General features: G+C 33.5%; 1 protein-coding gene across 1 annotated transcript in view; it reads right to left on the bottom strand.

The window, feature by feature from the left end:
- Positions 1 to 19,343, bottom strand: part of EPHA6 (EPH receptor A6) — a 426,028-nt gene that overhangs the window by 133,495 nt on the left and 273,190 nt on the right. Inside the window, exons 6-7 of the mRNA XM_088144521.1 lie at positions 18,724 to 18,848; positions 8,275 to 8,437 (exon numbers count right to left, since the gene is read on the bottom strand). Of these exons, the coding sequence (XP_088000647.1) occupies positions 8,275 to 8,437; positions 18,724 to 18,848 (288 nt within the window). The remainder of the gene's footprint in view (positions 1 to 8,274; positions 8,438 to 18,723; positions 18,849 to 19,343) is intronic.

The following is a 19,343-nucleotide window of genomic DNA, read 5'->3' as shown; positions in this document are numbered from 1 at the left end:
AACCCCAAGGACTCCACAGTTCAACCCTGAGCTATAGATATTATCTTCCATTGGTATCAATTACTTGCATTTTATTAAATTTCACAGGAATAACAGTCATAGTCTTACATTCAAGAATAGGGAATTTACATTAAGACTGTAATGTCTTACAATTGAACTGATCCTTAATTCAAGAGTCTCATGCCAGAACTAGATGGGCTACAATCTGAAGAGGAAGAATATTCTCACTATGAACATGGAACCCATAGTGGAGCCACATAATCAGACTTGTATTGTCAGACAAGCTACATTCACGTAGCCCATTCTACACACTTCTCTCACAGACATCTCCACATTCCTTTCTCAGATACACATGTACATGCAGTCTTACCACAAATTACATGCCATTTTCTTTCTTTCAAGGATGTGTCGATCACAAATACAGACTCATTTATACACTCCTTTAGATACCCTGCTCTTTTGTTTTATTATACTTATGCACCGAGCACAATTCTAGATGAACACATATAAACAATTTTAGATGAACACATATAAAGCCAAACAGAAAAATGTTATATCATTAATCCAAACCGGCTTAAAGAATTTTTCACTGTCCCACAAGAGTAAGGCTTTAAAGAGTTATCACCAAAGCTGTTGTGTTTTTTTCTTTATGAAGCTTGGTATTTTAGGAAGGTTGTTGCTAGGAAGGAAAAGGCTCCCCAAACTCCCAAAAAGAACTCCCTCTGTCCCAGAGTAGAGTCAGACTTTAAAAAATCTCCATTGTCACAATAAGATAAAGATTTCCCCAGCTTTGGGACTCATATGAGATCTAAGGAACAGCCAGTGGGTCATATACTTCAACATATATAGTAAGTGAAGTCTCTCTAATGCTTAATTTATAACTACTCTTCCTGACAGCACAAAACAAAGATATTAATGTGATTCCTTTAGATGAAGCAAGGTGTTTCTGCTTGCTCCCTCCCCCACAACCCACTGAAATATATTTCTTATAGTTCTGACCACAGGACATTTTAAATACAGTTAGGTTTATATCAGGCACTCACAAAGTAGAGCAGTGAGAGAAGAACCCATTAACACAACCAATCTCCTATGCCTCAGAAAGTTGCATATCTCATTAGCTTCTTCACTGCTGTTTGTCTCAAACTTGTAGACTGAAATTGCCTCCTAGCAATAATTGCACTGGCCAGCACTTGTATACTGAGGAAAAGCAGGAGATAACAGATGTAGCCCCTCCATGTGCTCTGGTATGAGCTCCTTTCTTACAATCCTGACAGTTGACTCAGGCAGTGGATCTGCATCTGTTTGCAAGTTCCCTCTTCAGAAGTATAGAAATAAATGTTCAGCCATTAGCAAGATTAGTGAGAAAGAGTTCCATGCTGATTAAATATCAAAATTGAAATTACATTCCTCCGTTTAGTGAGAGATTAGGAGACAGAGTGAGAGAAAGTGAAATTTATCAATCTCCCATTATGCATTTATAACATCTTCTTGTAGATCTTGCATATTTTACAGTTTATCCAACTGTAAGATGCCCAGAGACGCTTTTGCTAGATTGATCAAATCACATCAATTAATATTTTCCTTGTAGTTGTAGAGACATTTATAATTTGAGCTTCAGTATTAAGTTATTCTGAGTTCCCTCAAAATTTAGGAAACATTCTGCTCCATTTCTTGGACTCTCTTCCCCAAATATACAACTTGTTATTCCCTACACATTCTTGTTGCATTTTATCTTTTATCCACTGTGTCACTCCCAGATATGCTACATGCTAGTGGAAGCTTTCTGCAATCCAGTTCCCTGTGTAACTGGGAGAGCACCAGATTGGGGAAAGCTACAATAACAGGATTAATAAAAGTCCTTTGTTTGGCCATATCATTATGTCAGTCGTTTCCCCACATATGGTTGGCATTAATATTTTTTTTATGATGGGAATAGTTTGGGATTTTTGAAAATGTTGATTCTTTGTAGCTCTTTGTTGTACTCTTCTGAGAGCCAATCAGGCTAATATCAACCAATGTTATTATTAGAAGAAAGGAAGGATTAATAGAAGATGGTGACATTTGAAGGAGAGAACACAGTTATGAAAAGAGGGATGAAGGAGGGATATGTATCAAAGGTTTTATTCTATTGCCTTTAGAGCAGCTTGGACAGTATTCCAGTTTTTGTATTTAAACTGGAGCAAGTGCAGCTTAATATGTCTTTCAGCTCCTCCAGTTGACTTCCTGATGCACATATATGAACTGATAAAGTGCTATAAAATGCATTTTATGTGCACATTTGTGACCACACATACAACTGATAAAATCTAGTATCACTGAGTGGAGTTTCACTCGTCAGATGGATTTTTTTTTCTTTTTCCCTTCTATGCTCCCATAATATACTCTGGAGCACTAGAAGATTTTCCAGAGAATATTTGGAGAATAGAAAGGGCATCTATAGGGAGCGAGATGCCCTTTTGTATTCCACCTGATTCAACTCTTTGATTGTATTGATATTTATTTCTATGTAGTATTCTACTGATGTAAACCAATATGAATAAATCAGATTTTCTTGCAATTTACATCTGAAACTGTCTTTTAAGTATGCTATGCTATTCATTATTAATATATTCTGTGCATGAGTATACATTTGACTACTCATATAGAATAAAAATTACATCCTCTTTGATTAATTAACTTTTAAAATTACTCCTGCTGCTCCAGACAGTCCTATTTCTGCTTCATGCACCACCATGAATAACTATTCCTAAATTTCTGGCTGCTCTTCATAATGATGTACCTAATTCCATCCTAGGTAATTGAAAGAGCGTAGATTGCATTCTGCTCAGCAAAATGGGAAAAGCAGATTGTCCAGTAGAAGAAGGTGTAACGGGCTTTCAGAAAAGAATGACTTTAAAGTTTTCTGTAATGCTTTATATTTTACTTCGTGTAATATATGTGAAGTGGAATATAACTGTAGAAATTATATTTAAAATATTTTACAATCCTTCATCATAAATTTACAATTTAGAAAATAGTCATTATCCCATATTTTTCAGGAATTATTTTTATTTATTGATTGATTTACACTACTCCTAACACACCTCAGTGCTGGAGGCCTCTGGGGATGGTAGAGCAATATATCATCTATCTATATCTCTATATCTCTATATCTATATCTATCATCTCCATAAAACTTTAAAAATTAAATATATATAATCAAAGTCCCATTCAGAATTGCAATAATTGCAAATGGTCTGCCGAAACAATGTGGAATGTATTATGAACTACTGTATATATTCTGTTTCACATTAAAAAAAGAAATAGTTTGCCAGACCTGCAAGGGATTCACAATCTAGTCTCATTCATGTTTGTATCAGCCCTGTGTTCCTATACTGATTTGCAATAATAGTATCTTTATAATACTTTATAATAGTATCTTTTTTCCCAAGTTTTTAAACCATATGTTCATGAGAGATTGCTAGAAGTTGATTTTTACTGCAAGAACATTGGAAAATCCATAACTGAAACCAACAAATATTATAAAACATAAAGGTATTTCTAAATTTCTTTAAAATACTGAAAATGATTGCCCCTTAGAAATAATTTTCTCACAGAACAACCCATCATATATACTGCCACAACATGCCTGTTCATTTTTTAATATACATATATAATTTTTATTAGAGATTTTAACAGAGGTAAAAGATAAACATGAAAATACATAAAGAAAAATTAATAAATAGAAAAAAGAAAAAAGTGCAGGAAACAGTACAGATAGAAAAAGAAAAACAAATATAAAGAAGTGACTTCCAGTCTTTACAGCTGTTACAATTTATCATCCTCTTTCCTCTTTAAGATTATATAACATAGTTCCCTTCTTCCCATATTCAACCCAATAATCACCAATTCATTTTTTTCCATTTCCAGCAAAAAGGCCATAAGAGGTTTCCAGTCTTTTATAAAATTACTTATTGTTTTATTCCTGATCAAAACAGGCCAATTTTGCCATTTCTGCAAATTCCATCATCTTCACAATCCACTCCTCCATTGTGGGTGTTTCAGTGTTTTTCCATCTTTGTGCACATAGTAGTTTTGCTGCATTTATCATATACAAAACCAGTCCTCCACAAAACTTTTCTAATTGGCTATTCATAGGTCCCAATAAGAAAAGTTCTGGTTTCATCTGAATATTAATCTTTAAAATTCTTTGCATCATCATGTTTATTTGTATCCAATATTTTTGCTTTTTTGCAAGTCTACTATGCATGGTAAAATGTCCCTTCATGTTTTTCACATTTCCAACAGTGATCAGAAGCACCTTTATACATCTTAGATAATTTCTCTGGTGTCATAAACCAACTCTTTAACTTCTTCTTCTTCTGCTTCAAATCTCAACAGAAGTTTGTACATTTACCAATCACATGTTCACCTGTACATAATTCAATTTCAAATTCCATCTTATATTGTTCAATCTAGTTACTTTTTTATCTATATTAAATCTCTCTCTTGTGCATATGAAAAACATTGAAAATTATATCCCTGTGTAGTCAGTTGTTCTCTTGACTACATCTTAAGCTGTCCACGTTCCTGTACTAACAAATCTTGATGTGTTAACCATTAACATATCAACTGTAAAATGCTTCTTGTGCTGAAAGCAATAAAGATATTTTCGGGCACAGCCTGGTTTATATTTATTCCATATTCTTAATATGGCACTTATAAAATAATGTTTTTTAAAATCTACATTAACTTTAAGTTTATCATACCATAAAAAGCCATGCCATCCAAAACTTCAAATCATGCACTTCTAATTCTAACATTTTCTTATTTCTCAACAGCACCCACTCTTTCATCCAAACCAAACAGTAGGCTGCAAAATACAATTTGAAATCTGACAGTCTTAGTCCTCCTCTTTCCTTTGCATCTTGAAGAATTTTATATTTAACCCTTGGTTTATTCCTTTGCCATATAAATCTAGATATTCTTTTGACCATTGCTTGAAAGGTGCATCATTTGTCAAAACAGGTATTGTTAGAAATAAAAATATCATTCCAGGAAATACATTCATTTTTACCATAGAAATCCTCCCAAACAGTGATAATTGTAACTTTTCCCATCTTAACATATATTTCTCGATTTCATTCCAAACCTTAACATAATTATTTTGAAATAACTTACAATTCATATTGGTCATAGTAATACTAGGTATTTTACTTTTTTCTCAACCTGAAAACCAGATTTTACAATCAATTCTTTTTTGATCTTTTATCCTCATTTTTTTTGTTGACATCTTCATTTTCTTATTGTTAATTTTAAATCCAGCCAATGCACCAAATTGCTTTAATTTTTCCACTAACATTTTTATTTTTTCCATGGGATTTTCCAAAATTAAAACCAAGTAATCAGCAAATGCCTTTAGTTTGTATACTTCTTTTTCAACCTTCATCCCAGCTATTCTCTTTTCATGTCTTATGTCACTATTCCAAACTTCAAGGACCAGAATGAATAACAATAGTGAAAGCAGGCATCCTTGCCTTGTTTCTTCTATATTCCATAGGGTTTGGTCAATTTCCCATTAACTATAATTTGTGCCATTTGTGAAGTATATATTGATTGTGATAAAATTTTCCCCAAAGTCCATATCTTCCAGAATTTTGAACAGAAAAGTCCAGTTTAAATTATCAAATGCTTTCTCTTCACATCCATGAATATCAATGCAGCTTGTTTTTCATTATGCTGCTCTAAATATTCTGATATTTTACAAATATTTTTAATGTTATCTCTTAGTTGCCTTTTAGCAAAATGCCACACTGATTTTCATGAATAAAGTCTTGCAAGTCATTTTCATCCTTTCAGCTAAAATTGTATTCAATTAAATACAATGTTTAATTGTAAATATTTTATAATCATTATTCAGTAAAGATATTGGTTGGTAATTTTTCAGTAAGGATGGATTTTGTCCTTCTTTAGGATGCTTGCACCTGTTTGCACTTATCCAACTATCCAGTATCCTTCTGTGATCTAGAATAGAATTTATCATTTCCTGAAGAGGTTGTAGCAGTTCATCTTCAAAATGTTTATAGTAAGAGGCTGACAATTCATCTGGGTCAGGAACTTTCCCTATTTTTGTCTTTTTTTATAGGCTTAGAAAATTCCCTTATTGTTATAGGTCCATTCATCATCTGCTTTGTTTATCTATTACTTTGGTAAATTTTGTTTCTTTAAATATTCACCCACTTTTGCTGGGAAGATTTCTTCTCCTTTACATAGTTTTGTCTAGTATTGATGGAATATTCCTTGTATACTTGCATTGTCTGTTACTGTAGTTTTCCCATTTTGTAATTTTAGTATCATTTTCTTTTCAATTTCTCAATTTATATGAGACTGTTTTCCTGGCTTATTTGCTGACACAAAGTTCTTCTGTTCTGCAAAATTTCTTTTTATTTCCATTCTCTTATTCTTAACATATAAAGTTGGCATTATAAAAGTTTAACTTGTTGTGAGACATTTTTTCCTTCCTGGAGATTACTTAGTTTCTCCTCTTTCATTTTTATCTCCATTAAAATACTTTGCATCTTCTCTTGTCTTTGTCTTTTCAAGTTTCCTGTTTTGCCTTATAAATTGCCCTCTTACAAAGGCTTTACTGGGATTCCATACTGTCCTTAGGTTAGTGCCTTTATTAATATTGTTCTCAAAAAATTATTTCAACTTCTTTTTACAGTCCTTCATTATTGATTCCTTTTGTAGCAAAGTTTCATTTAGTCTCCATGTATAAGTCCTAACACTCCTCTTATATGTTAAAGTCACTGGGTTATGGTCTGAAAAATTCTTTGGCAGTATTTCTACTTTGTTAACACATGTAACAAAATTAATTCTAGCCTGGTAGTATCAGCATACTTAATCTTAACAAACTTAATCTTTTAAAATACTCTAAGCATTTTGAATATAGAATTAACATACACACATATATACACACAGACAGAAGTATATTACATATTCCATAAATTGATGAATTGATTGAATCTCAGTGAATGTGCTGCTGCTCAATACGTAAAGTGACCTGTATTCTAAGGGGAAGTTATGTAAGCTTTTAAAATACACATAGCTTTGAAAATATAATGTGCTGATGCATAGTCTGATTTTCACAACTCAGTTGCCACAATGATTGCTTATGCAGTTGTCATCATGAATGGATTGACTTGTCACATGTTATCACCGTTACATGTGTACTTCTATGCCAAGTTTAGATGATATTGGTGGCAAATATTGATGGAATTTAAACTGATTTTCTTTATTTGAATAATCTGTGGTTAACTGTAGCTGTTTCAAATGCCTTATCTGCTGAAGTCATAATCTGTAGTTTATTTTTTTACATTGAGATCTGAGGAAAATTTAGTCTAGTATATGGCATTACTGATCTAAATAACTGGTTGATTATATCATATGTAATATACACAATACACATATTGCGTTTTATCAGATTATTGAAAATAAAATATCAAGAAATGTTAAGAAAGTTCAAGATGTAGGGTGGGTAACTACAAATTATGAATGCATTACAAGTTGTTATTGCTCCTTCAGGATGGATCTTTGTACAATATCTCCACTATCCATTCCTGAGGTATACTTTCAATTTCATATACATAAATATTGCATGCACATTCTTTGTTTCAGCTTTGGCTGAATTAAAGAAAATGTATAGCATCATTTTCCTACTAAAGATTTGGGGACTGTAACCCCAATTCTATCCGTCTACTGTGCAGTAATTTGGGATTATGGTATAGGGAAAGGGGGAGGACTGCTGCCAGTGGGGACTTTGTGAATGTTTTATGATATAGCATTCAGATAAAATATTCACAAAAGTGTGACTTTGATTTGAATTATTTGGTGAAGCTTAGCTTTGGTCAAGCCTGCCTTTATGTTCCTATTCAAGAGTATAACTTGTAGACTTTCCAGAACAGCAATCAGTGATAGTTTGTCAGACATGGTGGAGTTCCAATTCTGATGAACTTCAAAAACAGAAAACTAATAAAAGCCACAGGAAGAACTAAAGTAGATAAAAGGTTACGATTTTCTTTGAAACAGTGCAGATTTAAAGCACACTTTGCAAATCAAGCTCAATCGTCTACGGTCTTGGGAACTAAGTAGTAAATAAATTCATGTAAATACAGACATAGACATTTTGAGTCAAGAATTCAGTTTTGACATAATATTCCCAATGGCTAGCTGTGTAAGACTAGATGCTATTTCTGTCATATATACAAGGATTTGGGGCCTTTGATTTAGACTTACTTTCATCTCCAGTTTCAAATTCAAACTTCTGGCTATAGCCACTGTATCCTGTTGCAGTCCTGAGTCTGATATGAAATATGTACTTGGTGGCTGGTTTGAGACCTGTGACAATAACACTTGGAGCCTTCGACCTTGTGGAAGAATAGCTGAGCTGCTCATTCTCCTGAGGGACAAAAGAAGAGAAAATGGGATGTGACATCCTAGCAATCTTTCAAAACTAAATTTGTTACTAATGTCAAATTGCATTAATTTAAGGGCTAATAACCATCACTATGAGGTGTGGCACAAGCTAGGCTTATATATAGCTTAAGAAATTTCTGTTTTCTTATATAGTGAGAATTGAGTAATTGTGAATTCAAGAGTTAGTAATTAGACAACATACTATGAAATTAGTACAAGACTACATCAATAGAAAATGGCAATTATATACTTTAAATCATGGATACATTTGGATTGCAAATAACTATTAAAAACATAATGCATAAGTATGGGAGTATTCCAATGTCTGCTACTCACTTCTACCCGCAGGTAGTGCCAAAATGCCGGCGCTATCCGTGGGTAGGCCTGTGGGTAAAAGAAATGAAAATTAACTCTTTGTATTTATGCTTGCAACCCTGAAACAGGTCCTATTATCTTTTTGGATTGGAAATGTGTATTTATGCATACAAGTATCTTGAAGATGTGTATCTTGCTACTGAACTGGCACTGGACATCTACTCTATATAGGGTAAAATAAATGTGTATTTCTCCCAAGTTATAATGGGTTTTGTCCAAAATCAGTGTAGTCAAAATTCTTGGGTGAAATGATTTTTAGAGGTGTCCCAATCACTACCACTGCTGCAAGACTGATAGGAATAGCAGTGGCCTAGTAACTGTTTGAGAATTTCTTTTGTTCCTCTTTTGTTCTGCTCATAAGCTTCAATATATCACGCGTGAGTATGTTTCAAAATATTTTTTAAAATAAGTTTCTATGCATCTAATTCTGTAATTTTTTTGAGTTTGTAAAGCTCTGAGGGACAAGGGATGTGGCAAAACAGTCTATGTGTTTCATAACAATAAGCAATATTTTTCTACTTCGACACATATTTGAATTTCTAAGTTCTTTGTTTTTCATTTTTTTCAACCTTACCTTGAAATTCAATATACTAACTAAATCATAATTCAGGTTAGGACAGAATTGTCATATAATCGATACCCTAGAGGTACCATATAAATTTCCAGCGTAGCCTGTAGAATTCTGGGAGATGAATAATAAAATATCAAAAAGGATACAATTGGGGAGGGCTGTGATAAAGCAATCATATAGTGTATTAATTATCAAAAGGCATTTTGTGTATGATGCCTTGAGAGATTAGAAGTTCACTAGTGATCTCTCAAAAAGGGGGAAAAACAGGAATTGCCCTCCCACCAAGGAATTCTATTGTATTAGTACAGCAGCTTTGAAGCCAGAAGCACTGCCCTGTAAATAAAATTGGCCTAACTGTCTCTAATCTAATGCAACTAAAGTGAAATTATTTATGGCATGGCAAAGTTTTTAATGCTGCTCCAGAGAAACAGTGCATCATTGCTATCTTAGCAGTATAATATCAATGTAACAATTGCTATATGATTAAGTTGTTGTGTTCAGGGAAAATGAAGCACTGGGGAAAATATTAAATGATCTGTGGTGCTCATAATTCAAAATAGGATAGACAGTTTAAAAAAATCCCTGTCCTATGGGAAGTCTTTATTTTGTTTATTTTTAATGAAGTTTCCAGCATATTATTACATTTTGCAATAGCAATCCACTGGTAAACTGAACAAAGAAAATCGGAAATATTTATGTATATGTAAAAATAGTATACAAACAAGAATATATTAATATGCTATTCCCTAAAAGACAATTAAATTTTGCCTCTTCAACAAGTGTTAAGATTATGGCATAATTGAAAAGGCAATCAGACTCTTAAAGCTCATACACCTTTACAGTGAAAAAGAATGTGGATCCAATACTACTGATCCTTCTTCCAAACCCAACATAATATCTATTTCCCACCTTGAAAAGGAGTAGGAATAAAAACATAAGCTGATGTCCTAGAAAGTCTCATTTTGTTGGCAGCCACTGGATCCAAAATTTAACTTAAAAGACAAAGAAAATAACCAAGATCTCCAGCAGGTACCCAGACCGATTGCATAACTGAAACTCAATGGCATATATTGCTTTACTAAAATAGGTATGTTAGCTTCTGCTAGGCTTGATGAACCCATTCCTAAACACCCTGAAAGACTTAAGGCAAAAACACAAAAACAAAAGAACAACAACAAAAAAAGGAAATAAACAAAAAAACTATAACATTTCACTTAAACATTGATTACCACATTACATCACAATATGCTTGATGTATCCTTTGGAGTCCCATAAAATCATAAAAAATAAACTATGGCCCATCCGGGTGAAAAGTGAAGAGAGGTTAAAAAAAAAAAAATATATATATAAATATATAAAAAAATAAATATATATATATATATATATTAACATGAGCACAGATTTGGTCTTGCTGGAACATTTTGCAGGCATATCTAAGAACCAAGATTCTATTGGTAGAATATATAGATAATATATTCCTTCCATTTTTTTTTTTTAATAATAAGCATATTTTATCAGTTTCATTATGACAGAAGCATTCTTCCCAAACTGAGATCTGGGGCAGGATCAAATCATTAGGTTTTATGGACAACCTATGGATAACCTTGGTAAGCAAATCCCATAGTTTAATAAGCTAATGTCATCTGATGAGAAGGAAAGCATGCTCAAGATTTTAGAAAACAGAAAGGAATCAAATTATTCAAAGCATTTTCTTATAACACTGATTGTGATCCACAAAAATGAGGGCCTGCATGTTTGATACACTTCTGTATAATATTATGAAGATGGGAATGAAAAAATAATACTGTCACTGAGGTTATTGAAAAAGGCAATCTTGCTTTATGAAAAAATGGGTAGTACCAAGTCTTACAACTGATACTTCCTGTCCTTTTTAAGTTTCTGAGAAAATCAAAGTAAAAGCAGTAGCAGTAACAAGGAAAATGTAAAGAATTACATTCAGAAAAACCAAGGAACATGATGGAGCATGCAAATATGCTTTTCTTCTTGTAAAGCAGATACATATGAAAGAGAATAAAAAAGTGGAATCCCAACAAACTACTCCAGTGTGGAATTGTTCTGTTTCAGCTATGCTGTATTTCAGGATTCTAAATGATCCTCTTTTCTCCCATAGTAGCTCACTGGCTCTTCACATACAGTATACCTGCATTCCAGCAGATCCCTAAACAAAACAGTTTGTATTCACTTGGTTGATAAGGGGTTGAGGGTAGAGCTTGGTTTAGATTTTAATAGGAAAGTTCTCATAGGAGAAGGTGGGGCCACAGATGGGCTGATTACCATATTAGATAATATGCTGGCATTAGAGCTGGTGAAGGTTGGAGAGAAGGAGGTTGGAAATGGGAATGGTGCCTGGTTAGCTAAAGGGGCTGAAATGAACTTAGACAGCTGTTCATTGGCTGTTAAAATTGGACTGTAGGTTTTAATAATGCCCAATATGAGCTATAAATCTGAGTTGGATTAAGTTTGGGAAGATTACCAAAAAAAAAAAAAAAGAAAAAAGAATTACTTGAGCATTTGCTGAAGATGCTACAGATAGATGCTTATATTCATTAGCTGCTTGAAGTGCTGATTTAAGGACAAAGAAAGGACATAAACAGAATAAATAAACATAAAGAATAAATTACACAGTTTTTAGATGTCTATCTTATTTATTTATTTTTGCTTGTACTTTTCCAAACTCTGAACATGAGGGGGTGACATTGTTGCTTGGAAAATGAGCTTTCTATAAATATACATGAAAACTTAATATAGAACACAACCTATAATCAGTATAGTGAATGAAGATCTCTGCTAATGTGGTCCTGCTACTAGAAATTATTTAATATTATAGATATTCAACATGTTTTTTTCCCCTAATTATCTTTCACAGATAAGGTTATGCTAATTTAACATGGATGATGGTGATGACTAAAGAGTTTGTGTTCCTTAGACTTTGATGAATAATTTTAAATAGCAAAGTTGGTTGCAGTGTATAGGGATTCATACAGATTAAACATTTCTTCTTTAAAACTTTAGGTACATAATATAGAAAATAAGTCTTGTTACTTGAAATTACTGAATATGCATTTTTCTTTTGAAAATTTTATATCTGTTTTCCCCCAGAGCTTTAGCAAAACTGCCAGAGGATGATGGATTAGAAATTGAGTAAGGTCAATTGTAGTTTAATAATATTATAACTAAATTATACATCAGGAAGAAAAAAGGAAGAAGAAAAAACCAAATGAACATAGATCAGGAATGGAAACAAAATAGATTGCAGGTGGTGCTTCTAGCTTTACCATAATTAATAGAACAAGTAATTATCATAATTAAAAGATATAAGTTTACATATTAATGTTAAGGGGATTTGGAAAGAAGGATTATAGATAGCCCTACAAAGTTCAGTAGTACAGAAAGGTACAGATTTAGAACAAATTACAATAGCTGAGGTGGAAATATACCCTGTAAAATTCTGAAATGGCTCAAATATTGATTGTTAATTTTCAGCTGTATGTATCACTCCATTAATGCCAATTTTCCTACATGAAAGCTTCAGAATCAATATGTCGAATACTAAGTTGTGCATGTTTATGAAATTGCCCCCAAATAATAAAAGTGATGTCATTAATTCCAATTCCCAATATGGCAGAGCAGTGAAATGAACAAAAGGAGATAAAGCAATCCTGAAGATAATGACAATCAATTTCTACAAAATGCTCAAAACACTGCAAATATTGTTTTAAGATCATTCACTTTCATTATCTATGTAATCTCTGGATCTTATAAATTTGAAGTCAATTTTTTTCCACTGGATTTAAGCCTAGCTGTCTGAATTGAATTGGTTATTAACAAACATTTATTTATATGGCAATAGGACTTGAAATTCTCTCTGTAAGATACTACTATTAATTTTTTCCACAGTAAATTATCTTTGACTATAGATTTATTGAATATCCCCACAGTTCAGTGACTGGAGATAATGACTTCTAAAATTAGAAAGCTTCCTCAGTATTTCTACAAATTGTATTACCTTGGGGTAAAAGAGCTACAGCAAGTTTAACCTCCTCTGGGAAAAAAGATGCATTAAAGGGTATTATTTTATCTGAAAATAAATTAGGAACCCAGTCCTATGTAGTGTAGAAAAGCAGGAGATGAGAGCTGCCAAGGCCAGAATTAAGGCATATTTATCTTTTCCTGCTCAGGTGCTGGAATGGAGTCTTTTTATCTGCCATATTTTGTTACTTTCTAACAGTATATATAATTGGACATAATGCTAACTATAACATTACAGGAAACTCTACAAATCATAGCTCACACATTCTTTTCTTGTTTTTCTACAGTGAACCCACAAGGGGAATATTTGAAAACTCATCTTCAGATTATCTATTATTTAATATGTCATCCATGGCTTATCTTAAATTTAGCTGTTTTTGAAAGAAGGTATCTTAACAAATGATAGCTGGATATTGGCTTATTTCAACATGCGATAACTTTGATTATCATAGTTCATCCTGGATAAAGTGTGATTTAGTTGCTGTGCAGGGGAATAGAATAAATAGAGTGTGACTCTGAGCCTTACTTCTACATGTATTGAAGCAAAATGGTAGCAAATCCATAAGGCCTCCCTCAATGCTTTGTCAGTGGGGAACAACATGTCTCATTGAGGTAAAACACTATTAATCCATGCAGTTAAAAGTGAACATGTACTTTTACTTAACAAATTTAGAGGTTATGCAGAACTAGGAGATTGAAAGAGATATAAGTAAGAACACATGTAATATGTTCTCTGCATTTAATTTGATGTTAGCATACAGTATGTCCCAATTTCAGATGTGTCTATAGTTTCATGCATAAGCTGATGCATGAATTTCCATTTTAGAAATAACTGGAAAGCTTGAAAAAAATAAGAAAGTGTACATTTCAATTTCATGTGCTTGTGTAATATTATCTAACTACTCATTCATCCTTCCATCCTGATGGACCACCCAATTGGGACAACTGTCAGTATTGTCCCTGAGTAATTCAAACAGTTAATGTCTCCACACATTAAAAACAGCCCACACCAAGGTATGTCCCTTGTCCAGCTTACCTTGTTTTAGAAGAAACAAATAGCTTCTGGTATGGCTCACTATAGACTCTCAACCCACACTTTACTTATAGGAGGTTTAGAAAAAGCCATGGCTGAGACTAAACAGAGACTATTCAATTCAGGATACAATAGGGCAGGATTAACACATCACCACTATATTGTCCTTGTAGGGACTCTTTGCACCATCCACAAATATCTTCACTATCTGCTGTCTGCCCCACAATATTGGTGGTTACTTAGCAAGATTCAATGCCTTACCTTCACTGTGATTTCATCTCATCCTTTTCTAGAATGCCTTTGCGTGTGATGACTTCCAGGTGCAACACATAACTGCCCACCAAACTGTAGGCAAAAATCACCAAAGCTCTCTGGAACCTCGGTGTACACCATTATGTGTCTTGGGATGACAGTTCTATTCTGTCCTCTACTCTTACAGATGTTCAGAGTCCCAACAATATGCAGTGTAATATTAAGTCACTTTCAATTCTCTCCACCAAATCTTCTAAAGATACTTTAAATATGACATCACCTTGGTTATTGCTCTTCAATTAGATAAACACTTTTTTTGCCCCTGAAAAGTTTGTTGCTGACATACCAAAAGAACACTATATTATATTCAATAATCATAAACAGAATGTATAGAATGTGATAGGAATGGATGCACTCACTGCCTTCCACATTTATGCTAATTGGGAAGGTCTGCAATGATGATGCCATTATATTTTGTTAGCTGAATTTGCACATCAGGCAGATATTCAAGACTGACTCTTCTTAATTACATGGAAAGTTTTGGGATGAAAAAACAAGGCCAGAATTTATATCGCTTTGTCCTTCATTTATTATTTTTTTAACATCCCAAGATTATTCATGTGAGACAAATAAACCTAAATTTCTATACATTTCTCTATCTCCATAGCCTTAGCAGAAGCAGCTTTTCTTCTAAAACTTTTTAAGATTATGTGCTACATCATTTTTCTGCCTTCATCATCTTTCCATTTGCATAATTGGGCCCATGAGAGCATGTTGTATTAAGGTTCTAGACTGAATAGTAGTTCACCAATCTACATAAACACATTTGCTTTTTGTACATTGTTATACAGTACAGTACATAGTCAAGCACGTGACTACGTATTTTTTCCAGGCTTGCTTTCTTTTAAGCACAATAATTAAGGATTACCAGATATTTTTTGGAAAATTCTACATGCGCATGGGCTTGCAGCACATATAACGCCCCCCCCCCCCCGATTTTGTTGGTATAATAATCTGCATTGTGAATTCATGAGTATTAAGTAATGGAAATATATATTTACATGATAGTATCTCTGACATTATTGCATTTCTAATTTGGTTGAATATGCTTGAATGGACATGGTACCTGCCACCAACAAAAAGCAAGGCATTTCTATTTAAAGAAACCTTTTAAATTTAAGTCTGTTATTAAGACAAGTGTAGTTTATACAAGGTCACTGCAAATATAAGGTGTTGTCAACTGAGCCAAATATCTACTATAACTTACACGCTTTTATGAGCAGCAGGTGTATTCCTCCAAAAGATTATGACACTATTAACTGCACAGAAGGAATACATAATAATAGGTTGTTAACTGAACTGCTCTAACAAAAGTGGAAAGAAAGGACACTTTAAAATCATTATCAAAGTCTGCAGAATATGAAGATACACTATATATTGTGATTTTGTGTCAAAATGGTTTTGAGTCAAAATGACTTTAGGGAATGAAAACTTTTATTCTAGCAGTCCCATGTGACTACTGAATGGATTGTGGTGGGGCTGGGGGGAGACTTCTAAGCAATGTGAGATGATTATGAGGATGGTTGGAGAAATATCATATTTTCTTGCAGTATACCTCTAACCCCACAGAGTTTGGAAGCTCTGTCCTAACTCTGCAAAACAGCTCTGGGAGGAATAGGGAGTTGCAGAGGATTGAAGATGAGAGGAGGGAATGAGAAAACGTATTTCCATTAAGTGTATTTAAGTTAATTTTTAAATGATTTGTGTTTTTATGTTTAAGTGTTTTTCTTTTATATTATATATTCTTTTAAAACTATAACCAAACCAGATTCTTTTTGGAATCAGACATCCTCAAAATCAAACCATCAGTCAATCAATCTAAGCCAATATCTTGCTGCATTTTGATGTACGCTGGTGTATAACTTATTGTATTTTTAAAAAAATACTGTTTGCATGATAGACACATAATTCAAAGATATTTAACTTGAATCTAATAGTAGATCAGATAAATTATGATTCAAATTAAATAACTTTGAATTCATTCAAAACAATAAAAAACCCAGCAACACTCAAATCTGTTTTGCAGAGGTTTTAGTGCAGCTTAACACAAACTGGTGTTTCCAAGACAGTTACATATACAATATTCAACACTCCCAATCAGCATGGGTGTTGGCTGATATTCTGGGATCATAGTTGAGAAAGGCTGCATGGATGACTGATGTGGATATATCATGGTCTTTTTCTTCAACATTGCGGTTGGGAGGGAATGATTATCAGCACTATCTATTTCGTTAGAATCTACCAGTTTTACCAGGCCTTTGCTGTATAAGAGAGTTCAGAAAATATTCAGAATACATTTGAATTCTATCCAAGCAGGATTTAGGACAGACACTTGTGACTGGTTTAACTCTAGAAATGTCAGCATTGTAATTAAGATTGGATATTAATTTGTTCTCTATATAATATTTCTAAAAAGAAGCTATTCTGATAAATCTAACAGTTTTTTTCTGGTAGGATATAATCCAAAGAGGATCATTTGCTTGAAGGCCCAGCCTAATATCCAGTCGTTATGCAGGGGTATGGTAATCCCAGGGAACCTATGCTGCCCAAAACATAGCTGCAAATTTGTTTTGTGACCAATGAGCTGTTTAGTGCACATTAGTCTGTGGATTGTGTTGAATTAATTAATTAATCAATTAATCAATTAATTAAGACCTGCTGGTTGCCTACCTCTTATCTACATCATTTGAATTAGCTAAGGCTGTATAGTTCTTGATGATTGGAATCAACATACTGTAGCTTAAGGTCTACTGTGTCCAGCAACATAATCTGAGGGAGGCTTTAGAAGCAAAAGTGTCTTGAACCAGCTTTATTGATACAATAACTATAGTTTTTCTCAGGCAAAAATAGTCTGGTAACTGTAAACCGCATTGTGTTATCCTCCGGACTGGATTATTGTATACATTACTGTCTTTTAATACTCCTAGAGACCTTCAAATGGCACAGAACAATGCTAGAAGTTTAATTGATACAGCCAGGTGAAATGTATAATATCAAATGTGATACGTTTATATTGATTATAAAAATCTATTAATAGATTATATTAGATTATATAAATCTAATGCAGGGTATCATTGCATATGCGTACATTACTTACATGGTAAAGTACACATTGCTTATGTGTATGTTACTTACATGGTAAATATCAGGAGCATCTCTCTCTATACCTTTCTACTCATGTCTACCAGAAGAAGCTTTTTTCTTTTTTCTTTTAGTTATTTGCTAGGGGTAGAAATTTTATTAAGAATTGAGCAAGTGCCTTCTCTAGATAGTGCTCTATTTGCTCTATACCTAAAATACCTAAATGAAATATCATTAATTTTAACACCGACAAATAATGTTCGTTCCCTAAAGATGCAATACACCTGCATTTTTCATCGTTCCTCCAATATCAATAATGGCATTTGTCATGTACTATCTCAACAGCATACCTATAGTTTTAGCAGTCTGTATAAAGAAATAATAATTTAAAAATTATTTCTCTAGTGTGACACATTAATATAAACCATGAAAATCATGTTAAATGATGAAAAAAGATGCCCATGGAACTAGTAGTTAATTTCCATTACCAGTTTTAAGTGGTTAGGACGCTACTTCTTTTTTCCAAGTGCGTGATATTTTGCCTGTCGTGAAGTCATGGATTTCACCAAAAATTGAGATCACCACTGAGCAGACCCACTTGAAGTAGGTCATCAGTTGTACAGCCAAACCAAAATATGAGTCAGTTTCCTTATGAACAAAATCTAAAATGAAAAGACTGAAAATATCAGCTGTCAGGAAAGTGGCCCTGTAAATTAAAATACCAATTGTTTTAAGCGGCACAACAAATAACAGCTACAGGCTATACTATAAGTTGATGTACAAAAAGGGGGAAATGTTAGAACATGAGGCTGATTCAAGGGTTTTATTTTATTGAGTCAAGACCTACTTTCTCATAGTACTTGATCTCGTAGTCCAGAATGGCTCCATTAGGAGAATCAGGCTCTTGCCATGAGAGCGCAATGCTGTTTTGGGAAGCCCAGTCCTTCCTGACCATACCTATCAAGGAGGGTGCTGAAAAGGAAAAGGATAACTCCAGGTTAAAGACAATGCAATGTTTTTAAACCATCATAAGGAGATAACTTTGAGTGATGCCTAAGGATTTGATCAACAGATCCCACTTTGCCAAACTACATCAGTGGTGCTAGGGGTGTGGTGTCAGAAAAGTCAAGAAGGTGATTGCGACCATGTGAACATGCACTGTCAACACATGTACAAAAGGTGTGGCCTTTTGCTGCATGGTTCACAATATTCTCTTAACTTTTTTGACCCTGCTGCTCTGCATTAGAAAATTTTAGAGCTCTGCAGTACATTAGATTTGGTTCTGTCAAATCTATCTGTTCCTCTTTAAAATCACTACATCTTTTCCTAGGACTGGGTGGCTGCCACATGATTGTGGGAAAAAATGAATCTGCTTTAAGAAGTTTCAGATAAGTGCGACATTCATGCCTGGCATGCTCCAAAGCATCTTCTTAGAAGTGAATGCACTGCTCTAATAAATTTATTGTA

The sequence above is a fragment of the Python bivittatus genome, unplaced genomic scaffold, assembly GCF_059951505.1.
Source record: "Python bivittatus isolate LINGU-HERP-01145 unplaced genomic scaffold, Pbiv_v1 ctg000350_np1212, whole genome shotgun sequence".
In the NCBI taxonomy this organism is placed as follows: domain Eukaryota; kingdom Metazoa; phylum Chordata; class Lepidosauria; order Squamata; family Pythonidae; genus Python; species Python bivittatus.
Note: the sequence above shows the minus strand (reverse complement) of the source record. Positions and strands in the feature narration are given on the sequence as shown.